The 25,362-nt window shown below is 49.0% G+C and overlaps 1 protein-coding gene across 6 annotated transcripts in view; it reads left to right on the top strand.

Annotated features, from left to right (window-relative positions):
- The window catches only part of LOC119975524 (polyhomeotic-like protein 3), a 140,985-nt gene that overhangs the window by 85,119 nt on the left and 30,504 nt on the right, over positions 1-25,362 (top strand). For 5 of the 6 annotated variants that reach the window (XR_005462778.1, XM_038815310.1, XM_038815314.1 and 2 more), the window contains 3 exons: positions 5,973-6,065; positions 8,718-8,886; positions 16,455-16,569. Coding sequence is in view for 5 of the 6 variants with exons in the window: in XM_038815310.1 (XP_038671238.1) it covers positions 5,973-6,065; positions 8,718-8,886; positions 16,455-16,569 (377 nt within the window). In the remaining variant the exon portion in view is untranslated. The remainder of the gene's footprint in view (positions 1-5,972; positions 6,066-8,717; positions 8,887-16,454; positions 16,570-25,362) is intronic. The other variant, XM_038815313.1, reaches the window with a different exon arrangement.

A 25,362-nucleotide genomic window follows, 5' to 3' on the forward strand; every position in this document is an offset into this window, starting at 1 on the left:
TGGTCCTCCCTTCATTGATTTTTAATAATTGATTCTAAGCTAGCTCACAAAGGAGCAGATATTATCATCCAAAAACTGGTCGATGTGCAGATTTTTGAAATGTAGGAACACAACTAGGTTGTTAAGCCCATTAAAACTCTTCCACCATTCTGTTAGATCGTGGCTTCTCCATATTGGGGCTCCATCTGTTCACCTTGCCCTCCCCCTCCCTCCCACAGAAACATGGGGCTGGATTCTCTGATCCTGGGGCTATGTCCCCACACCGGCGTGGGAACGGTGGTGTTTTACGCCGGAACAAATGGTGCAAAACGGGCACCGATTGCCCATTTTGCTGGGGGATAGCAGGACGGCAGCGTAGAGCCACCCGGCTCTAGCTACTGATACGCCCCGGAGAATTGTCGGGTCCGTGGCCTGCAGCAGCCGCGCCGTGCAACATAGACCACCAACCAACAGTGCCCTCAGCCCTAAATAAAGTCCCCCCCTGCCCGTGGATCGGCCCTTCCCCGACTGTGGCAGTGCAGGACTGAGTCCACAGCCGCCACGACGAGTTCCCGACCGGTGAGATCATGAGAGACCCACGCCGTTGGAAACTCATCTGGTCGGGGGCGGAGTATTGGGGGGGGGGGCCTCAGGCAACATCCTGAGGCCGTCGATATGTTACGCCGCTTTGGAGTGGGCGGAGCATCGATTTGGTCAGGAACCTGGATTCTCCGGCCAGTTGCCGAATGCGATTTCGTCGTCGGCGACCGGATAATCCAGCCCATGGATTTTTTTGGAAGAGTGAGTTCCACTCCCATTTATGAGAAGATGTGCTTCCTGACATCGCCCCTGAATGGCCTAACTCGAGTTTTAAGGTTATGTCCTTTCATTCCAGACTCCCCGCCCCCAGAGAGAATTGGATTCTCACTATTTAACCTATCAGCTCCTGTAATCATCTTTTTAAAAAATATTTTTATCGAGGCACTTGTGTAAACAGTATAAACAAACAAGAGCAAGAATGAACAGGAACATCATAATAAATAACGAGCTAACCAACACCCCAGCCCCCCTCCCATTCCCCTCGTCCCGTCCTGCCTTGTCCATTTTAACCCCTTTATCCCCCCCCCCCCTCCTGTTGACACCTCAATTCTCTTTGAAGAAGTCGAGGAATGGCTTCGTCAAACCCATCAATCGACCCTGTTAAGACGAACTTGATATTCTCCAACTTTAGGTCGCTCACCCTCACTCCCGGTATTGGTGGCTCCAGGTCCCTTCACTCAAGCAAAATCCGTCTCCGGGAGGCAAAGGCCAGGACATCGGCCTCTCTTGCCCCCTGCACTCCCGGGTCTTCCGACACTCCGAATATTGGCACTTCTGGACTCGGGACCACCTTCACCCTCAACACCTCGGATTTCATGTCCGCGAACCACTGCCAGAACCCCTTCAGTTTGGGCATGCGCAGAACATGTGAACATGATTCGTGGGCCTCCCCACCCATACCTATCCTCTCCCCCCTCAAAAACCTACTCACCCTGGCCATCGTCATGTGCGCCCTGTACCTTAAATGATAGGACTGAGCCTCGCACACAATGAGGACGCATTTGTTACGTTCCAGTGTGTTGCAATGATTCAGTCAGTGCACCAGAGACCGTCTAGATTGTGACTAATTAAAGATTTATTAAAGTACAATAACGTGGGAAGGAAAACAATACAAATACTACTAAACTATGAACTGTTGATAACTATAATATGAGAGCTCATACAAAACACGACTATTCACGTCTCCTGACCCCAGACTCCTCGACGCTGCAGTGTCACGTGGGAGATCTCTACTCCCACCTGCTGTTTGGAGGTATGACATGTTAACATATAGAATTGCTTATGCATATCATTGCATCCCCTTTCCTTTTGAGTTTAACAAAATTAACACCACATCATTTAAATCAATTATCATACAGATGATATGGATAACATAACAATTCCAATTATTTACAATTTCAGTGTCCAATACAGATTCAGTCTGTCCGGCTTCTTTCATTGTAAACCTTCTAAGCTGTTGTTGGTTCACTGAATTTGGTTGGCATTCGAGTGGTTCTGAAGATGTTTCTGTTGGAATTACCTTACTGTGTGCATCTTCAGATTGTTCACTTTCTCCTTGTTCAGGTTGCGTTGGTTTGGATAGACAGAGGCTGTCACAGACATCATCTGCTGACAATGAAGTAACAGGTTGCTGAATCTTTAACAAAGCTCTCCTGCTCCTCCTGAGTACTTGTCCTTGTTCTGTGATGACTGTACACCATCTTGGACCTTTCTTTTGCATGACTTTCGCACATTTCCACCAGCCATCAGGATCCTCCACCCTTACTGTGTCATTTTGTTCTAAAGGTTGTAGATACCTGGTTGACCTGTCGTAGTATCTCCTCTGCTTCTTCTTTTCCGACTTCAGTTGATTTGTTATTTTATGACTGGTTGGCTGATTCGAAAGATATGGCAACGTTGTTCTTATCTTCCTATTCATCAATAACTGAGACAGCGATAAACCATTGCTCAACGGTGAGAAAGCTGAGCAATGCCAGACAAGAATCATCCTGGCTGCCCGTCGAATATTTTAAGTAACTGTTTCACAATTTGTACACCTTTTCTCCGCCTTTCCATTTGACTGTGGATATAAAGGACTGGATGAGATATGTTTGAAATCGAACTTCTGTGCAAATTCCCTCCATGCAAAACATGGGCCATTGTCACTCATGACAACCTGTGGAATTCCATGATGAGCAAAGATAACCTTAATATGCGTGATGGCGCACCTGGCTGACAAGCCGTGCCACTTCGGGAAGGTTGGGAAAAGTAGCCTACGACTGGCAAATATTCCTTTCCTTTGAGATGAAACAAGTCTATCCCTTATTTATGCCATGGAAGTGTCACGATGTCGCCCATCTCCATCGGTTCCTTCATTTGTCGATTTTTGTATTTCGGACAGGTCCCGCACTCTTCTACCATCTTTTGAATATCCTTGTTGATCCATGGCCAATATACCATGTCTCATGCTCTTCTTTTACACTTTTCAATTCCGAGGTGGCCCTCGTTAATGTTTTGTAAAATTTCGGCTCGCAGAGACTGTGGTATTATTATTCTTTGTTGCTTGAGTATCAATCCATTGGCTACACTTAGTTCTGTCGAATACTGTGATACTTTGAGCTTGACCCTTTTGGCCATCTCTCGTTGAGATTTTTGATTATCATCTGCAGAACTTCTTCCTTTTTGGTTTCCTCGATTATTAGCTTCGATTTTATATCAGACACCGGTTGTGTCTCCGTTATCATACTGATTTGCACATCTTCTTCAATATGGTTTTCTTCCAGCACAACTGTAGCTCTTGACAGTGCATCTGCAACTACAATGTTCTTGTCAGGAGTATAAATTAAGACCAAAATCATACCGCAAAAGCTTCATCATGATTCTCTGGATTTACGGTGACATCTCACTTAAATTGTTTCTGACATTGGCTACTAATAGTCTGTGATCCGTTTGGACCAGAACAGTTGGTCGGTCATGCACATTGCTATGAAACTTCTCCAAGTCATTAACTAGTCCGAGACATTCCTTCTCAATTTGAGCGCATCGACACTCTGAATCGGTCATCGACCTAAATGCATGGACAACTGGCTTCCAATCCTCTCCATCTTCCTGCTGTAACAACACTGCACCTAACCCATCGTTCGATGCATCAGTCGAGATTTTTGGTCTGGTCAAAAAATGCTAGCACTGGAGCTATTGTCAAAGCTGTCTTCAGAGTGAACCATTCTTGCTCATGCCTCTCTGACCATTCAAAAGTATTCATCTTCTTTATAACTTCTCTTTAGGGGCTGATTTAGCACAGGGCTAAATCGCTGGCATTGAAAGCAGACCAAGGCAGGCCAGCAGCACGGTTCAATTCCCGTACCAGCCTCCCCGAACAGGCGCCGGAATGTGGCGACTAGGGGCTTTTCACAGTAACTTCATTTGAAATCTACTTGTGGCAATAAGCGATTTCATTTCATTTCAGGCATGTTGTCTTGGCTGACAAATTCGGAATAAATTTGCCTATAAAGTTGATCATTCCTAATATCCTCAGAACTCCTTTCTTGCCTGACGGTTGTGGCATATTCAGTAGTGCCTGTATCTTCACTTGATCGGGCTGCATACTTTGAGCAGACAACTTGGCCCCCAGAAACGTGATTTCATTAACGCCAAATTGACACTTGGCTTTGTTCATCCTGAGCCCATATTTCTTAATACTCTGTCGTACTTTGGTGAGTCTGTCATTGTGTTATTTCTTCATAGAACCACATACTATAATATCGTCAACATACGCATGACCTCCTTGAATACCTTCCACAATGTGCTCCATCGCTCTGTGAAAGATTTCAGATGCGGATATTATCCCAAACGGCATTAGAAGAAAACAGTAGCGCCCAAATGGAGTGTTAAAGATAAAAAGCTTCGTACTCTCCTCATCCAATTTGATTTGCCAAAAACCTTGCAATACATTTAGTTTACTGAAGCATGTCGCACCTGACATTTCGCTCGTGATTTCTTCACATTTTGGTATTGGACAGTGTTCTCGCTTAATGTTGGGATTGAGGTCTTTAGGATCCGTGCATCTTAACTCATTATTGCCTTTCTTCATGCATACCATTGACTTTACCCAATCTGTTGGTTCTTTGATTTTCTTAATGATCCCCAGATTCATCATTCTATCACGTTCAACCTTCAGCCGAACCTTTAATGGTGCTGATACTCACTTTGGAGCATGTATTACGGGGTTGCGCGTTATCCTTCAGTTAAATTCAATAAGTAAATGGCAAGACACTGAAACCTTGAAAAAATTCTGGAAATGCTTGTACTATTGAATTCACCGTTGCACGGTGCACAGTCAAAACACAGTCAGCGGTGTATGCTCTTTTGACTATTCAAGTGTTTCACAAGCTTCCACACACAGTAACGACTCACGATCTGTGGCTACAATTGAAAATTGCACTTTATGAAATCGATCTTTGAACTTGAACTTGAACTTCAAGCTCGCACACGCCCAATGTATTAATTCTTTGACCATTGTAACTTTTTTTTTTAAACGGTCTGTTCAAAATCTTGGATTTAATTCCCATCACTTCAATATCCGAAGTACTGATAAGATTGGCTCTCGCTCCTGTGTCGAGTTTGACATTTATCTACGTTTGATTGATTAGTAAATAAACTGTCCAGTAATCTTTATTTATAATCGAAACTTCATTATCATCGCTTCTGTTTTTCGTCAGAGACATTTTATTTTGATTGGCTATGTTGGGCCTGCCTTCATTAGAGGCTACATCTATGAAGAATGCATCTTCTAAATTAATTTTGTCAACAGCATTTATAGAATTTTGCACTTCAATTTTCTTGCTAGAAAAACACTGCTTAGCAAAGTGATTTCTGCCATTACACTTTGCACAAATTTTCCCAAAGACGGGACATTGCCTCTGTAAGTGGCTATTTCCAAACCGCTTGCACAAAATGGTGGCGCCTGGCAATTGCTTAAAATTACCACGTTTTCCTTTAGGGTGCGTCGCAATGTCTATGGCGCCGGCTTCATTCACAATTTTCACGACTGAACTTCTTATGTTTAATGTGTTGATTCGCTGCACAGCTAACTCGCTGGCACGGCAAATTTTTATGGCGTCTTCGAGCTGGAGATAATTCTCCCTCAAAAGACGTTTACGCACTTTATCATTTTTTATGCCAAATACAATTTGATCCCTGATCATGAACGATATTAATGTGGCAAAGTTACAAGTCTGAGCCTTTAATTTTAAATCTGTGAGAAAACTGTCGAACGACTCGTCTGCCTGCTGCGTGCGCGTAGTGAAAATGTACCTTTCAAATGTTTAGTTCTTCTTCGGGGTACAATGCTCATCAAACTTTTGGCATTAAAGTTTTCTCTATCTTCCTCTCTTTCAAATACAAATGTATTAAAGATTTCGATCGACTGTGGACCTGCTACAGTGAGCAGCAACGCTATTTTTCGCTCATCAGGCTGTGCCTGTAAACCTAGAGCCGCTATGTATAAGGTAAACTGCTGCTTAAAAGCACCCCAATTTGCATCTACGTTACCAGTGACACGAAGATTTTGTGGTGTTTTCAAACTATCCATCTTTTGCTCCGGTGACCAGTTGAGAAGTGTTCTTTTGATGGTCTTCGTTTGTTAGTAGATTTTCTTTTCATAGTACTGTTTCCTAATTCATCAGTTTAAGATCTTCAATCCGTGGATCACCACCTCTGGTACCATGTTACGTTCTAGTGTGTTGCAATGATTGAGTCAGTGCACTAGAGAACATCTAGTTTGTGACTAGCTAAATTTTATTAAATTACAATAACGTGGGAAGGAAAACAATACTAATACTACCAAACTATGAACTGTTGATAACTGTAATATGAGAGCTAACACAAAACACGACTGGCCACCACGACTCCTAGCCCCAGACTCCTCGATGCTGCAGTATCAAGTGGTACATCTCTAGTGCCACCTGCTGGTTGGAGATCTGACATGTTAACATATAGAATTGCTTATGCATATCATTATAAATATTCATCCTCCTCAGGGCTTCCTCCCACATCCCGGCCTCCATTTCCCTCCCCAGTTCCTCCTCCCATTTCCGTTTGATTTCCCCTTTTGGGGCTCTTTCCCAGCCCATTAGTTTCACATAAATCTCGGACACCTTACGCTCCCCCTCTCGTTCCCTCGACAGCGCCTTATCCTGCAATCCCAAGGGGGGCAACCCGGAAAGGATGGCCCCTGCCTCCTCACAAAGTCTCGAACCTGTAAGTATCTAAACTCGTTCCCGCTGGGCAGCTCATATTCCTCCTTCAGGCCCTCCAAGCTCACAAAGCTTCCCCCCAGCCCCCCCCCCCCACGCAAACAGGCCCCCAAGCTGCTCCATCCCTGCCTTTCGCCACCCCCGAAACCTTGTCCAAGCCCCCAGTGCAAATCTGTGTTTGTCGCAAATCGGTAGCATAGTGGTTAGCACAGTTGCTCCACAGCTCCAGGGTCCCGGGTTTGATTCCCGGCTTGGGTCACTATCTGTGCGGAGTCTGCACGTTCTCCCTGTGTCTACTTGGGTTTCCTCCGGGTGCTCCGGTTTCCTCACACAGTCCAAAGATGAGCGGGTTAGGTGGATTGGCCATGCTAAATTGCCCTTCGTGTCCAAAAAGGTTAAGTGGGGGTTACTGGGTTGCAGGGATGTGGTAGAGGTGTGGGCTTGGGTAGGGTGCTCTTTGTAAGGGCCGGTGCAGACTCAATGGGCCGAATGGCCTCCTTCTGCACTGTAAATTCTATCATTCTATGAAATCGGTGCCCGCTGGGCCACCATCACTAATGTGCTCGTGGAGTACCTGGCCGGTGAGAATGGCAGAGGTGCCGTCAACAATGCCCCGAAATTTGTTCCCCTACACAAGGCTGCCTCCATCTGCCCCCACGTCGACCCCTCCCCCACTAGCCACTTGCTTACCGTGGTTATATTAGCTGCCCAGTAATAATTCAATATATTTGGCAAGGCCAGCCTGCCACCCCCCCCCCCCCCCTTTACCCCACTCCAACAACACCCTAACCCGTGGGATTTTCCCCACCCACACAAACCCCAAAATCAAAGCGTTCACTTTCTTAAGAAAGTACAGCATCCCAAATTTCACTCCTTCTTTAAAGAGGGCAGCCTTCACCAGATTGAAGCTGGCTCTCCTCTTGGCCAGATCCGTGCCCGGTCCTGGTACACCCTAAGCTCGTTTCCTTTCCAGGTGCACCTCCTCATCTGCCTCGCCCACCTCAATGTCATCTCCTTGTCCAGGAATTGGTGGAGATGCACCAGCATCGCTCTTGGTGGCTTGTTCACCTGCGGCTTCCTCATCAGCGCCCTGTGCGTTCGCTCGACCCCCAGGGGCCGATCAAAGGCCCTCTCCCCCATCAATGTCTCCAACATCTTGGCTATAGATGAGCCGGCATCCCGTGATTCTTAAATTCTGTCTTCGGGAACAATTCTCCAGGTCCTCCACCTTCTCCTTTAACCGCTTCTGAGTCTCCCGCATCACACCTATTTAATCCGCCAACAAGACAAGCTGCTCCTCATGCTCCTCCACCGCCTCCTCCACATTCCGAATAGCCTGGCCCTGGGGCTCCAGCCTGTTTCACGCGGTCAATTCCCGCTTTTAATGGTTCACCGCCTTAGCTAACTCCCCCCTGGGCTTCCCTCCGCTGTCGGCTGAACTTCTCATTTAAGAAGTCCATCAGTTGCTCCGTCGACCACTGGGAGGCCATCTTGACCTGTGGCTCACGAAGATTCTCCTGCTCCACCAGCTCCCTTCTTTTCGCTCCTGGTCTGTGGATCCATCCACCAGCCTCACCAGTGGAGTTTACCTTTCTCCAGTCGCTCCTGCACCTCTTTTCAGCGCAACATCCACCCAGCAAGCGGGGAAAGGTCAAAAAAAGCCTCCTCGAGCGGGAGCTGCCAAATGTGTGACCACTCACTCCATGGCCAGCACCGGAAGCCCCTCCTGTAATCATCTTAAACACAGTGAGATCGCCCTTAACTTTCTGCACTGGAGGGAATAAAAATGTCGTCTATGTAACCTGGCCTCATAATTTAACCCCTTAAGCCCCCCAAGGTTTCATGTTGTTTGAGTTTCATTGAAGTGACTTTGAAAACTTGATGAAAATGACCTCCCTCTGACAGGTGAGCCGCTCCTCACTGTTGACCGAGCAGCCGGTCAAGCTGAAGATGCACTGCGAAGGCCCAGCTACATCCCCCACTTCTGTCCAGTCAGTTGGCGAGCTCCAGAGCAATGCAGGCAAACAGCTGGAAGGCTCCCTTGACAGCGATTTGGATGACCTCACCGGTGAAGGTTTGTAACCCATTTCTTGTGGAGCATGCGAAAAAGTGCAAAGACACAAATCAGACCTAATGAGGCCGGCTAACCCATTATGGGCCCGCCTGATTTCCTGTCCTGTTCAAAGAACGTTAAGCATGGACATTCATATCAGGTGGAGTGTCTATTACAGAACAGAAGCAGGCTATTGATATTAGCTACGTTTTCACACAAGCTTCCTCCTGCCCTCTCATTTATCCCCATTGACATCATCTTCCATTCCATTTTCCTTCGTATGTTTAGCTTCCTTCCCCATGATTACATCAATTCTTTCTACCCCAACTATTCTCTGTGATAACAAGTTCTACATCCTGACCGCTCTGGGTAAACATAATTAAGGCTGACCTAGATTTCTCATCTCTCAGTGAATTCAGGAAAATGGGGACTCGGTGGGACGTTGGAGTTGAAGCCCAATATCAGCCATGCTCGTGTAGAAAGGCAGAGCGAGCGCGGCAGGTCATTAAGGTCTCCTCCTGCACCTATATCTTAAGCTCACTTGGATTCCTGGTTGGATCTATTAATGACTGTTTATGGCCTCAGTCTCCATCTCCCCCACAAGTGGAAACATCAGGGGTTGGATTGTTCTATTTTGAGACCAAGTGCCGACGCCGGCGTGGGAACGGTGGTGATATACGACAGCAAAACAGCGCAACAGGAACACCGATTCTGCAACTCTAAATGGGCTAGCACGATCGCCACGTGGAACGCAAGTGCTTCCAAGAGAAACGGCGCCGGAGTTGCCGGTTCCGTGATTGCCACACATGAGGCCCACACGCCGCAGCTACCCTTAAATGATTCATCCCCCCACACACACCGTCCCAGCGAACAAGATGGCTGCAAGGAGAGGAGCGGCGTCATGGTTCAGGGACGCTGAGCTGGACTCCCTCCTGGACGCCGTAGAGGAGAGAAGGATGACCCTGGCCGGGAGGAAGGCCGGCAGGCGGCGCCGTTCGCCTTGCCTGGGCAAAGTCGCCCAGATTGGCCAACAGTGCCGAAAGAAACTTCACCTCCTCCTCCTCAGGGCTGCCAGGGTGAGTTGGCTGCTCCGTGCCCCTGGCACTAACCCCGCCCACACACACCCATAACACCCCCCCCCCCCCCCCCCCCCCCCCCCCCCCCCCCCCAAAGGGGACGACCGACCGAACCCCCAGCCTGCCCCACATGCAAGCACTCATGCCAGCTGCAATGGGCGGGTGCCCTGGCCGCTGGTGCCATCATCTGCCCAACCCCTGGGCTGCATGCGTCGTGCCGTCTAACACTGTTGTTGTTTGTGTTCATAGAATCATAGAATTTACAGTGCAGAAGGAGGCCATTCGGCCCTTGGAAAGAGTACCCTGCCTAAGCCCACACCTCCTCCCCCCAGGAGAAGGCCGCGCACAACCACCAGGTGTGGGAGTTGACGGGAGGGGAACCACCAGATGTGTGGCCCCTCACCGTGCCCGAGCAGAGGGCACTGGACGTGGTCGGCGGCCCAAAGGAAAAGGAGGTCACCAAGGTGGATGTCGGCTTGCGGGCGAGCAAGCCAGACCCTGCTTAGTTGCGCATCTCCCTGATACATGTGCGGACACCCCCACACACCCCCCAACCCTCACCCCCCCCTTCACCCCCGGCCTGTTATCCACCGGTGTCTCAGGTCCTGGTGCCCGTCACTGCTGCCAGGGGCACCATTGGCTGGCACTGACCTCACTGGGGGCTGCCTTGAATGTGGCCCTGAATGGTCTCCAGGTGGGTGGCAGCCAGTTGGGTGGGGTGTTCGGTGCCGAGGGGGGGCGAAGGCGCTGTGGTGGGAGGGGCGCACCCATTCGGCTGGTGCCACTATGTAGAACTAGGCGCTGGGGCGGGTGGTCAGCGCCCCCCCCCCCCCCCCCCACCCCCCGCGCCGCAGCCAGCACGGCCAATGTTCGTGCCAGCAGCCCGCAGTCACTCCACGCCATTTGCTACCGCCGCTCTCGCGCGGCGAGCACCACATTTATGCCATTTTCAGGGTGCTGGAACATCCTGATTTGGCATCAAAACGGCGCCTACCGCGATTTCGGCGTCGGAAGCTATTCTCCGCCCAATCGGCAAACGGAGAATCCAGATCCATGGGCTCAATCTGACAGAAAAGTTTTGGAGTGTGGTAGCAAGCGGGAATCGCCGGGTGTTTCCTGACAGACGACCCGAGGCCGTCACTAGTATCTAACGTCAATTAGGGCACTTAATGACGCCCCACAGGCTTCATGCCACAAATGACTGTCCTGCCGACTGATTCACGGGACCGCGTCCAGTGGCTCCTCACTAACGAGGAGGAGCAGCACTCAAACCGATCCCACACAGCAAACCCCAGAGAGCACGTAGCCATGCCACCGCGTAGACGAGCGCCACGATTTGGGGATGCCAACCTGGCCAGACTGATGGACGCGGTTGAGTCAATACAGTACACCCTGTTCCCCCGAGGTGGTCAGAGGGTCAGCCACTTGGCAGCCAGTGCCGCACGGCAGAGGCCATTAGCGCGGGGGAGTGTTCCCAACCAGTGCCGCAAGAAGCTCAACGACCTCCAGCGGGCCGCATGAGTGAGCTGGCATCAACGCCCTGGTATGGGTCCTGCTTGCTACCCCTGGAGGCTACCTCCACTCCCCACGACCCTGTGCCTGGCACACCGACCCCCGGGACATCCTGGCATCCACCATCATACCCCACCCATGTCCAGCAGCGGAGCACCCGGCTGTCCCCTGCCGTGCCCCACCACCACCCACAATGCATGAAGTGTACAGCTTACGATGCCCCTTCTGTGTCCCCAGAGCGGAGGATGGTCCACAACGAGCTCAACAGGTTATTATGGTCTCCTCCTGCACCTATTTCTTATGCTTACCTGGATTCTGGGGAAGGGCCCAGACGGACAGCAGGGTCAAAGACCTCAGTCCGCACCCCTCCGAGGAATGGGCACTGGAGATTGCGGGAGTGGATCAGTCAGATCGGTCACTGAAGTGAAAATTGGTATACGCCACAGAGGTGAACACACACCGGTCCCCACCCTGATGACCGTATGTTGTTCATGCCAGAATGATGATCCTTACCTCCGACTGACCACATGTCCATTCCCCCGCAGGATCTCCATCTGATGGCGCCGGCCCATGTGGGGTGACCAGCACCCCATGCTCCGAGAGCTCGGAGAATGCCGCCATCGATTCATCACGGCTGTCGTCCCCAGCCTCCACCAGCGCAGAGAAACACCACCCAGTGGGTGAAAGTAGCATACAGGCTTGAGGGGCACAATCTGGTCAGCACCACACAGTCGCAGATGCAGGTGGAGGCAGGAACGTCCAGGGGAGACAGCAGTCGGAGGTCTGCTGGATCCCAGGACCCAGCTGAGTCCCAGTCAGATACTGAGCCTCTGACCAGGCTATCCCGGAGCTGGTGCAGTTGGTAGGGTCCAGCCGTGAGATTCAGAGGAGGATGTCAGCAAAACTCCAGCAAGTCCATAGCCGATTGGAGGAGTCCCAGAGACTATGGCACAGGAGATTATGCTGGCAATGTGTGGCACTGAGGCCAATGCTGCTAGGGTGGAGACAGCAGTGGAAAGCCGAGAGCTCCATGTCAGCAGTATGAGTGGTGGTGTCCAAGGCATTGCGCAGTCAATGACAGCCATGTCTGAGCACCTCGACAGCAGGTCCCAGTCATTGGGGGATGTGTCCCTGATCCACGTGGACCTTTCCGAAACACTGCGGAGCATGTCCCAGACTCAGGTGGGCATTGCCGAGTAGCTGCGTGGCTGCACGGTGGCACAGTGGTTGGCCCTGTTGCTTCACAGCGTCATGGGCCCGGGTTTGATTCGCGGCTTGGGTCACTGTCTGTCCGGAGTCTGCACGCTCCCCGTGTCTGCGTGGGTTTCCTCTCCGTGATCCAGTTTCCTCCCTCAAGTCCCGAAAGACGTGCTTGTAGTGATCTTTACATGGGTATGTACATAAGGGGTTAATGGGAAATTGAAAGATCACTAGGGGGCAGCACTGGCGGGTATAAAAGCCAGACGCAAGCCGCTCTCTGCCTCTCTTGGTGATTAGACTGTGACGACAGCAGGAGCATAGATCGAGCTCAGGGCTACTAGTGAGGTCAGACATAGCTACTGTAAATAAACGTTGTAACCTTTCTACTGGTATTGATCTTAAAGTAAGAACTCACGCAGTTGTTGAATTCTGTTACTCAATAAAACTTTCAATACCTCTGGACGACTTTGAGCCTTCTTCATCAAGGTGCAGAAAGCCTCTGCAGCAATTGGATTGAGTAATGCATGTTACATACAGTAATGCTGCCAAACACACTACAGTAAGGTAACAAAAGAGTGCTTGTTAGGTGAATTGGACATTCTGAATTCTCCCTCCGTGTACCCAAACAGGCGCTGGAATGTGGCGACTAGGGGAGTTTCACAGTAATTTCATTGCAGTGTTAATGTAAGGCTTCTTGTGACATTAATGAAAATTATGTCCCGGTCGCTGGGGGACCTGTCCCAGTCTCAGGTGGGCATTGCCAGAATGCTGCAGAGCATATCCCGGCAGGTTGAGGCATGTCCCAGATGCAATGGGAACATTAGCGAGGCATTGCAGAGCATGGCTCGCTCATACGCGAACGTCGCTGAGGGCATCGACACCATGGTGCAGACATTGGGAAGCTGGATGACGCCAGAGGCAACCGGAGCTCAGATCAGCTGCAACTCCATCCCAAGGTGACCCAAAGGGCACCGATCGGGAGTAGAGGGCGCTGGAGGCGATGGCAGTCACCTGCTGTCCAGAGTCCACCCCGCGTGACAACGGTGCGTCTTGGGGTCAGCGTCCGGAACAGGGTGGCACAGCATGGCATGAAAAGCACAGCAAGACCCTTCGGCCACAAGCCCTCCAGAGGATGCGCATCAGGGGCATCAAATGCCACGGGATGCGATAAGCAGTGGGTTCTTCCCACCCCTGATGAGCATCCTGGGAAACATCTAGACATAGCAGCAGAGCACCGAGGTAGAGGATCGCTGGGGGGCAGCACCATCGGACGTGCAGGTGATGGGTGTGAGCGCGCTCTCAGCTGACAGGCAGAAGTCAGACTATAGCATAGATGGAGGAGCTCAGCTCAGAGCAGGTTATCATCACCTCCTGCCTTGTATATGTAGAATTTTTAATCATTCCCAATTAAAGGGTAATTCAGCACGGTCAATCCACCTACCCTGCACATCTTTGAGCTGTGGGTGTGAGACCCACGCAGACATGGAGAGAAGATGCAAACTCCACATGGACAGTGACCTGGGGCCGGTATCGAACCCCAATCCTCGGCCCCATGAGGCAGCAGTGTTGAACATTGTGCCACCGTGTTGCCTCCTCTCTTGAGTATTGACCCGCTGACAATGCCGACACAGGTCCATCACCCTGGAATGATGTAACACAGACCCTGGGAGGGTGGAACAGGGTGATTGGTGGCCTCCATATTGGCATCATTGGCACTTTTCCCCCAAGAGCCAACCGGTCACCCTGGGGTGTCCGCCGAAGATGCCGACTGCCCCAGGATGTAGCCGTCATGCACACTCCTGGGGAAATGTGCACACATGAGCGTGATTTTGAGGTAGTGGTTGCACATAAGTTGATGAAGGCTCTCCCGGACTCCCCGGTGTGCGCAAGGCGACATGCGTGCCATCTATTACTCTCTGGACCAGGGGCAACCCAGTGTATAATCCTGCTGCCCAGGCATCTCGATGGGCTTCGGCCAGGTCAAAGTTTATGTAGTCAGCTGCCCGGGCACACAGGGCATCCATGACTTCACGGATGCACATGTAGGCTGTTGGTGGGATATGTTGCCCAAGTCACCGCACGAGCCCTGGAATGATCCTGAGACGTTGAAGTTCAGGGCTGCGGTGATCTTGATGGCCACCAGGAGCGGGTATCCTCTTCCTCCACATGGTGCCAAGTCCGCAAGATATACGCTGTCTGTCATCTGTTCGAAGGACCAGGCGATGCTTGTACAGCTTGGGCTGTCACCCGCCTCCCTCTCTGGGTGCCTCCTGTCCTGATGGGCGGCCAGGTCCTCGGGGTGTGGACGGGGCCTGCACATGGGCCACCGCTTTGAGTCTCTGTCGATGCTACTGCTGCTGCCGCATTCTCCGGCATCTGGTCACCTGGCCAGCCAACGCCAGCGTGGGGACAGCGTCTGTGGGATCCAAGATATCATCCATAATGTAATATCTGTAAGGAACTGGAGAGGGTGTGAGACTGAGAATCAGCTATGGCCTCCACCCCGGTGCCCTGATATATCCCAAGCGTCCCCCACCCTGACATCCCTTGCCATCCAATAGGCCCTGCACCAGACCCCTGACCCTGTACCCCAGACACCCGCTGAAATATGACCTGTACGGGCGCTGGTTCCTTCACTGGTCCACACACGCACCCTCTGGTCTCAGAGACGTCCCCAGTGCTGAGGTCCAGCTTTTGGATGTTCTAATGTTGGCTGCTGCCTCTGTGGTGTTGAATCCTCCAGAGTTCAGGGCAAGTGTCCAGTCCTCGCAGCCTGATTGGGATTCTAGGCAGTGACAATTACCTGCTTCATGGCACACCTTGGGTTCCACTTGGGAGCTGTGAAGTGCTCAGATTACTAGAATTGCCAATTACCCATTAGCAGAAGCCTTCAGCTGCGCAGCGAGCAGCCACCACGGTCAGTGGGGGTTTAGGTGACCGTCAGCATATTACCACGGACGGGCTCTGTCACGGGGGTGTTCAGTGGGACAGACAGGTGGTGCTGCCCCCATTGTGTATACACGATCCGGGGGGGGGGGGGGGGGGGGGGGGGGGCATGGCAGACCCGCGGGCGCAAAGCCCACTCGGCCCCCAGCCCAGGGGCGACCCCCTCCCCAAAAAATGGCAGCCAGCTGCCCCCCCTGTCCCCCGGACAGTCACAATAGACCAAATAGCCTCCTGCGGGTGCTGCATCATTCTGCAAGATGCATTTTCTAACATCATGTCACCATCCTTTGTGCATAACTTCATCAGAGCCCAATCTGTATATTGCCCAAACACCACCTTCCCAACTTCCACACTCCATTTTTCCTGTCCATTGTCTGAGGACCCCCTTCATCTTGAACAGTTGCCCCAGGTAAATTGTTTGCCATTCTGAAGGTTGATATGCAAGCTAAAAATGGGCAAGTTGCCAATAATGTGGGGCAATCACACCGACGCCCAAAATAGAGGAGTGCAACAATTTGGCAGGAAAGTTTAGATTTCTCACATTATGCTCAGAGAGTGGACAAAATCCTTGTAAGATTTCTTTCTCTTCACCCACCCCTCCACCCGGCAAGAACAGTTGTGATCAGGAACACGTTGGGCATAAAATGATGGACCTTGGCCAGATGTCGGCCATTACATGTAATGGTGCGTTGGAGTCTCCTTGTGTGGTACCATTGGTAGAGATGCTGAGATGGAAGTGGGAACTTTGAAGGTGAATCTGAAGGAGGGCGAGATGTACAGTTGTCAGGCAGAAGCAGCCTGTCCTTATGTAACCTCGGAGAATGATTTGTTTTCCATTTCTGATTACGATTTCAGAGGGGATGGAGGGCAGCGATCCAGACATGTTGAAGTGTGAGTTCTGTGGGAAGATGGATTATGCACACAAATTCAGACGATCAAAGCGTTTCTGCTCCATGTCATGCGCTAAAAGGTATGAAACTCGCTTTTGTACTTTGGTTTGTGTTCTGTGGTGATTAGGTTTCCTTTCTTTATTCTTTCATGGGATGTGGGTGTTGCTGGCCTGGGCCACCATTAGTTACCCATGCTTAATTGCCCCTTGAACTGAGAGGTTGGCTGTCCATTCCAGAGAGGCAGTTAAGGGTCAGCCACATTGCTGTGGGTCTGCAGTTACATGTAGGTAAGACCAGACTCGGTAAGGATGGTTGATTAAAGGACGTTGGGAGCCAGGTTCTTAATAACAATCACTGATAGTTTTATGGTCACAATAACTGAGACCAGTTTTCAATTCCAGATTTATTAATTCCTGCTGTGGTGTGACTCGGTCCCTTGGTTCCCAGACCATTATCCTGGGCCTCGGAAGATCTAGTCCAGTGACATTACCCCTATGCCACCATTCCCCCATAAAGTTATGTTTACAATAAATTAGGTAGCTTTTCGCTAAACTGGGTGATTATCTTTTCGATAATTAAGCAACTATTTAGCTGTAACTTTAAACCGTAAATGCAGCATTTTTGTTACAAAATCTGTGCACATGTCTCCTTTACCAAACCACTTCACAGGTTTAAGAATAACACACTTAACAAGCCTAGTTAGTGTTTGCAACATTAACCGACAACTGCCGAACATGTTCATACAGTAATAAGTCATCTTTGTTATTTTTTTTAATGTATTTTATTACAAGCATGTATCAAAACAGGTTACAGCAAATAAATACCCTGGGAAACATACTTCCCAGCAATCAACTATACAGATTATACAACTGTACAGATTCTCTCTCTCTCTCTCTCTCTCTCTCTCTCTCTCTCCCTCTCTTCCTCTCTCTCTCTTCCGGTGCTGCCCCAGAAAATCCAATTCACCTAACAGCATGTCTTTCGGGCCTTGTGGGAGGAAACCGGAGCATCCGGAGGGAACCCACACAGACAAGGGGAGAACGTGCAGACTTCGCACAGACAGTGCCCGAAGCTTAGAATCGATCCCGGGACCCTGCCGCTGTGAAGTAACAGTGCCAACCACTGCGCCACCGTGCCGCCCTACCATACCTGCTACGTGAACATAGCTGTTAATCTGTTTAAAATACCTAGCAGCCAGAGGAATGTCACATGTACACATTAAGAATTCTCTGGTAGCAATACATTTTCCAGGCTCCCATGAAAATTGAATTTTATCTAATCAATCAGAAAGACCTTCGCTGCTCACTGGTGTGTGTGGCCTTGATCACTTCTCTCTTTGTGTGATCAGTTCTGTTTTCAGTAGAACCTTCTCTTTGTTTAATCTACTGGGGTTTTTTTTATCCACTTGCATTAAGATGGATTGCCCGAGATGGGAAACAGCTGGAATAGCCTCTGTCCAACAGAAATCTGATCATCTGTTCTCGCAGACTTGAGCCAGCATTCTTAAGTGACATTGCTAGTAAAACACTTTTCGATCCGCTGACAAAATCAGTAAAGTGAGTCAACAGCATAAAGTTGAGTAACTGTGTTTGAAATGTGGGATGGAGGACTTTTCGGCGAGGGGGAGGATTCCGTTGACTGTTGCATTACCCAATTTAAAAATACACAAAGTACTTCCAAGGGGATGTATTCTCAACAACTACAACTTGTTTTTATACAGCACCTTTATAGTAAAATGCCTCAAGGTGTTTCACAGGAAGGTCATCAGACAAAATTTGACACCCAACCATATTAGGACATATTAGTTCCGGAGTAGAGTCATATTGGACTCAAAACGTGACCTCTTTGTCTCTCTCCACAGATGTTGCCAGACCTGCTGAGTCGATCCAGCATTTTCTGTATTTATTTAAGACCCATTAGGACAGACCACCAAAAATTTAGTCCAAGCTATCATTTTTCTGGGGCGTCTTAAAGGAAGGGCGGGAGATAGAGGCAGAGAGGTCCGGGAGGGAATTTACAGCGGTTGGCACCCAGGCAGCTGAAGGCATGGCCAGCCAGTGGTGTGGCAAAGGAAGCCAGGGGATGCACAGGAGGTCAGAGTTGGGGGAATGCAGAGTTCTTGGAGGATTGTGGGGTTGGAGGATCACCACAAAGCTAAAAGGGAGCCCTCCCTGAATTGTTCACAGTAGCAAGGAAGCATTGCATTCCGGCAGCCTTGAATATGCTGGAAAGCAGCTAGCTTTGCCATTATTGGTAATTGGGTCCAACTGATCAATGCCAATGTTGGCATGCCCAGCAAAACTGGACCTGGTATTGGGGAATGATCCCGGCCAGGTGGTTGAAGTTTCAGTCGGTGATTACTTTGGGAATAGCGATCACAATTCCGTAAGTTTTAGAATACTCATGGACAAAGACGAGAGTGGTCCTAAAGGAAGAGTGCTAAATTGGGGAAAGGCCAAGTATAACAAAATTCGGCAGGAGCTAGGGAATGTGGATTCGGAGCAGCTGTTTAACGGTAAATCCTAATTTTAAATGTGGGAGTCTTTTAAGGAAAGGTTGATTAGAGTGCAGGACAGACATGTCCCTGTGAAAATGAGGGATAGAAATGGCAAGATTAGGGAACCATGGATGACGGGTGGAATTGTGAATCTAGCTAAGATGAAAAAGGAAGCATACATAAGATCTGGGCGACTTAAAACTGATGAAGCTTTGGAGGAATATCGGGAAAGTAGGACAAATCTCAAACACGCAATAAAGAGGGCTAAAAGGGGTCATGAAATATCTTTGGCTAACAGGGTTACGGAAAATCCCAAAGCCTTCTATTCGTATATAAGGAGCAAGAGGGTAACTAGAGAAAGGATTGGCCCACTCAAAGACAAAAGTGGGAATTTATGCGTGGAGTCAGAGGAAATGGGTGAGATTCTTAATGAGTACTTTGCATCGGTATTCACCAAGGAGAGGGACATGATGGATGTTGAGGCTAGGGATGGATGTTTAAATACTCTAGGTTAAGTCGGCGCAAGGAAGGGGGAAGTTTTGGGTATTCTAAAAGGCATTAAGGTGGACAAGTCCCCAGGTCCGGATGGGATCAATCTCAGGTTACTGAGGGAAGCTGGGACGAAATAGCTGGGGCCTTAACAGATATCTTTGCAGCATCCGTGAGCACGGGTGAGGTCCCGGAGGACTGGAGAATTGCTAATGTCCCTTTTTTTTTAGAAGGGTAGCAGGGATAATCCAGGGAATTATAGACCTGTGTTCTTGATGCCAGTGGTTGGCAAACTGTTGGAGAAGATACTGAGGATCTATTCACATTTGGAAGAAAATAAACTTATCAGTGATAGGCAACATGGTTTTGTGCAGGGAAGGTCATGTCTTACAAACCTAATAGAATTGAGGAAGTGATAAAGTTAATTGATGAGGGAAAGGCTGTAGATGTCATATACATGGACTTCAGTAAGGCGTTTGATAAAGTTTCCCATGGCAGGTTGATGGAAAAAGTGAAGTCGTATGGGTTCAGGGTGTACTAGCTAGATGGATAAAGAACTGGCTAGGCAACAGGAGACAGAGAGTAGTAGTGGAAGGGAGTGTATCAAAATGGAGAAAGGTGACTAGTGGTGTTCCACAGGGATCCGTGCTCGGGCCACTGTTGTTTGTGATATACATAAATGATCTGGACGAAGGTATAGGTGGTCTGATTAGCAAGTTTACAGATGATAGTAAGATTGGTGGAATTGCAGATAGCGAGGAGGACTGTCAGAGAATACAGCAAAATATAGATAGATTGGAGAGTTAGGCAGAGAAATGGCAGATGGAGTTCAATCCAGGCAAATGCAGGGTGATGCATTTTGGAAGATCTAATTTAAGAGCAGACTATACGGTCAATGGAAGTGTCCTGGGGAAAATTGATGTACAGAGAGATCTGTGAGTTCAGGTCCATTGCACCCTGAAGGTGGCAACATAGGTCAATAGAGTGGTCAAGAAGGCATACAGCATGCTTGCCTTTATCGGACGGGGTATTGAGTACAAGAGTCGGCAGGTCATGTTACAGTTGTATAGGACTTTGGTTAGGCCACATTTGGAATATTGCATGCAGTTCTGGTCACCACATTACCAGAAGGATGTGGATGCTTTAGAGAGGGTGCAGAGGAGGTTCACCAGGATGTTGCCTGGTATGGAGGGTGCTAGCTATGAAGAAAGGTTGAGTAGATTAGGATTGATTTTGTTGGAAAGACGGAGGTTGAGGGGGGACCTGATTGAGGTCTACAAAATTATGAGAGGTATGGACAGGGTGGATAGCAACAAGCTTTTTCCAAGAGTGGGGGTGTCAATTACAAGGGGTCACGATTTCAAGATGAGAGGGGGATAGTTTAAGGGAGATGTGCGTGGAAAGTTTTTTACGCAGAGGGTGGTGGGTGCCTGGAACGCTTTGCCAGCGGAGGTGGTAGAGGTGGGCACGATAGCATCATTTAAGATGCATCTAGACAGATATATGAACGGGCGGGGAATAGAGGGAAGTAGATCCTTGGGAAATAGGCGACAGGTTTAGATAAAGGATCTGGATCGGCGCATGCTGGGAGGGCCGAAGGGCCTGTTCCTGTGCTGTAATTTTCTTTGTTCTTTGTTCTGCAATCTTACTTCATCGAACCTGATTCACTGATCCTCCAATTGATTTCTCTTTCATGTACTTATCTAGATTCCCCTTAAAATTTTTTATTGACCTCGTGACTTATTTTTAAAGTAATTAAATAACAATCCACTTACAGTGACTGAGATGACCTGAAATGGATCGGTAGATTTCTCTGATGAATCTGATTTAAAAGGTGTCATGGTCTGGTAATGTAAACTGCTCCCTCAGTGCCTCGGTGAAGGATGCCTTCCAGCTCTTACCCGGTGCGGAGGGGTTTCTTCCTGTCTGCCTTCCTCCTTTTTGCTCTGGCGAAACTTGCTCTCCGCCACCTCGTGCACTGGTTGGCTCATCTGAGTGTGGCCGTTCCTGGCCACTTCCACTCCTGGTCTCTGTTTGGCCCCTGGTTTGTGATTTTCCGGGCATCTTTTCTTATATTCCCCCTCTCTTTCTTCCTTCCTCTCACTTACTAAGGTTGGGGAATGAGTTGCAGCGTTTTCGTTAAAAAGTGACGATTTATCGGGTCCACGGGAGGAGAGCCACCTGACGTGCGACAGCTCAGCACATTGTCGTCACCAGAAACAAACACACTGATTCCTGAGCATATTTATATTTATAAACATGCGGTTCTGCCAACACTTTTGATTACCTGTCAGCAGATTACACAGCAGCAACTAGGTGTAGCAGTACTGAATTCTGAAATGATGGTTTCATGAAAGACCATAAGAACTCGGAGCAGGAGTGGGCAATTGGCCCACTCCAGCCTGCTTCGCCATTCATTAAGATCATGACTGATCTCCTTTCGGCCTCCCCCCTGACCATGCAGTTTGCCCCATTGTGGCTCTGCCAATTCTTTGGCAGTCCCAGGCACCTGCACTTCCCTCTCAGTTCTGCAGATTGTTCCTTTTAAAGTGTACGTCCAGTTTTCTTTGAAAGGTGTACCTGAAACTGCTTCCATCACTCTTCCAGACAGTGCAGTGCGTTCAATATCTCAGCAATTCATTGCTTTAAAAATTTCTCCTTATCTCCCCTCTTTGTTTTGCCTGCTATCTTAAATCTGTGGCCTCTGGTTACTGTTTCTTCTGTCAGTGGAAACATTTTTTCCCTTTGTGCACTTACCAAAACCTCCTATCATTTTGAACAATTCTATTAAATCTATCCTTAACTTCCTCTGTTCCAAGAAACACAGACCCAAGTTCTTTGAAGAAGATGGTACTCAAATCATATTCCCTTTCAACAAGAACATAGAACAGTACAGCACAGAACAGGCCCTTCGGCCCTCGATGTTGTGCCGAGCAATGATCACCCTACTCAAACCCACGTATCCACCCTATACCCGTAACCCAACAACCCCCCCCTTAACCTTACTTTTTAGGACACTACGGGCAATTTAGCATGGCCAATCCACCTAACCCGCACATCTTTGGACAGTGGGAGGAAACCGGAGCACCCGGAGGAAACCCACGCAGACACGGCGGAACGTGCAGACTCTGCACAGACCGTGACCCAAATGAGGAATCGAACCTGGGACCCTGGAGCTGTGAAGCAACTGTGCTAACCACTGTGCTACCGTGCTGCCCTCTTAGAGATGCAGTTGCGGAGTTGTCAGAGGCCGTCTGCACATTGGACCGAAGGCCTGAGGAGTCTCTTCACATTCTGTCAGCTGTTGTGGCTCCGGTATGCAAGCCCATCAAAGCCTCCGAGGGAGGAAATGAAATGAAATTAAAATCGCTTATTGTCACAAGTAGACTTCAAATGAAGTTACTGTGAAAAGCCCCTAGTCGCCACATTCCAGCGCCTGTTCGGGGAGGCTGGTATGGGAATTGAACCGTGCTGCTGGCCTGCCTTGGTCTGCTTTCAAAGCCAGCGATTTAGCCCTGTGCTAAACCAGCTCCTATATGTGCTAAACCAGCCCCTATGACAGCTGCCTTGGAGACCGAGGTCCAGCAGTTTCTCCTGGATTTGAGCTCGGACTTGCACACCATCACTCTGGTCATGGGCATGTTTCAGCAGCGGCTAGGCGAGAGGGGGACAGGCCACCTCGACCTCCTTCCAGGTGCCTTTCTCAAGGAGTCGGGGGGGGGGGGGGGGGGGGGGGGGGGGTGGAGGGCATCAGGCGCCCGCTAGGCGGAGGACTTCCAGCCAGGTACTCTGGGGGCACCCACCCAGGACACTCCCAGGGTGCCCTGCCGTGCTCCATCTCTCCTCTGCCAGCGACACCATCACCTCCAGCTGTCCAGAGCGGGGAGGGTGCATTCACACCCCGGAGGACACCTTTATCAGGCCGGGGCCTTCAAGGCTTCAGACTACCAAAGGACACCGCCACAGTTATCTCAGACAACAGGGCATAACGGTCAGCGGGCTACCTCCCCCTCAGCTATGGATGCTGCACCTCCAGGTAGCAATAGGATTTAAAAAATTAAAAGGTATTGAGTGCCTAATAGTGGCATAGGTGTTCAGTTATTGTATATATTTATAAACATCTGTGGCATATATTCATCTCTAAGGCTTCCATTTTTATTCAATTCGCTTCAATGATTCAAGGTATTTAAGGCCCAGAAGGTTATCCCCCAATGTCGTCCCATCAGGAACTTCAATTGTTTCCGTTCTCCCACATTTCAGCAGAGTGAGTTGTCTATAAGTCCGCATCAGCAACATCAGGCAATGCGCATCACTTGTGATTGTGCTGCCTGACTAATACATCTGTCAGCCAGCTACCACAGATTACTATGCTTTGGCTTCGGGAGACGTGCTGATTGAGGTTACTGATTTTACTGCTGCCTTCACACTGATGCCAGTTGTTTGCCGATAGCACGAGAAGACGTTGCGACTTAAATTAGAATCGTTTGTCCGGTGTGCTGTTCAGAATGACTTTTCATGTGTGAGAAACTCTTCTGGAGCACTGTAACGTTAACCGTTGAAGCCCATAGGCTTCCAGGCGTGTCTGGAGGAAGATGTCATGTCCACATTTACAGCTGAATTCCGTTCATGGTGATTTGCATTCTGTGCGAGCATGGCGATGAACCCGACAGGCTAGGATGCAACCAGCACCTTAAGCTTGAAGCCAGGAGGGATTAGAGTGTTTGATTTAAGAGACGTGCGTTCCTTATTACGATCTTGGACTAGACCCCAACGTTTGCTGGGTACTGGGCAGAAATCCGAATGTTTAAAATATTTGTAAAGCTGTGAAGAAAGGATACTTTGTTCCAGGAGTGACTCCACACACAAATAGGAGTATGGTATATTAAAGCAAACATTTTTATTAACCCAGTATTAAAGTAACTTTAACAGCACAGAAAATACAGCTTACAATTACCAAACCTTAACAATAAAATGAGACTTTAACTGCTATCTTCTCCATCTCGAAACAAGCAAAACTCATCACAGGTCAAAACTCCCTTTCAAATACAGTTAGCAAACACAGGAATATTTCCTGTGTAGAGAGCAATAGATCATTCAGGAAGAAGCCTGTCGATTCTTGTCTATGTCAAATCACTGTTTAACTTAACAACTCTTTCCAGAATCTGCTGTTCCATACACAACCAAATCTAAACTGACTGACTCAAAAGCTGACTGCTTCAGCTCCTGGCTCCCATTAATTACATCACCCCTATCCCACACAAAACCCATTTGATTTGATTTGATTTAATTTATTGTTACATGTACCGAAGTACAGTGAAAAGTATTTTCCTGCGGCCAGGGAACGTACACAGGACGTACATAGAAAGACAAAAAAAGAATAATCGGCAGAGTACATTGACAAATGGTACATTGACAAACAGTGATTGGTTACTGTTTGTCCTGCGCCATCGGATAATCCCCGGCTGTGGGTGCACAGCCGGCACAACGGAGAATCCAGCCCAAGATATTTCTGAAATTCCTACATATATCACATCATCTTGATGAAGCCCTCATCTGAGCTCACATTATTATTATTTGAACCTACCCGGCTCCTGTCAAGGATCGAAGCAGTCCTTGGATAAAGGCACAACACTCGACTCAAATTGGAGGGGTGTCTTTTTCCTCAGATGATGATGACCAACACGAGGGGACATAGCTTTAAATTGAGGGGTGGTAGATATAGGACAGATGTCAGAGGCAGTTTCTTTACTCAGAGAGTAGTAGGGGTGTGGAACGCCCTGCCTGCAACAGTAGTGGACTCGCCAAATTTAAGGGCATTTAAGTGGTCACTGGATAGACATGGATGAAAATGGAATAGTGTATGTCAGATAGGCTTCAGATGGTTTCC

This window comes from Scyliorhinus canicula, chromosome 13 (assembly GCF_902713615.1).
Source record: "Scyliorhinus canicula chromosome 13, sScyCan1.1, whole genome shotgun sequence".
Taxonomy (NCBI): Eukaryota; Metazoa; Chordata; class Chondrichthyes; order Carcharhiniformes; family Scyliorhinidae; genus Scyliorhinus; species Scyliorhinus canicula.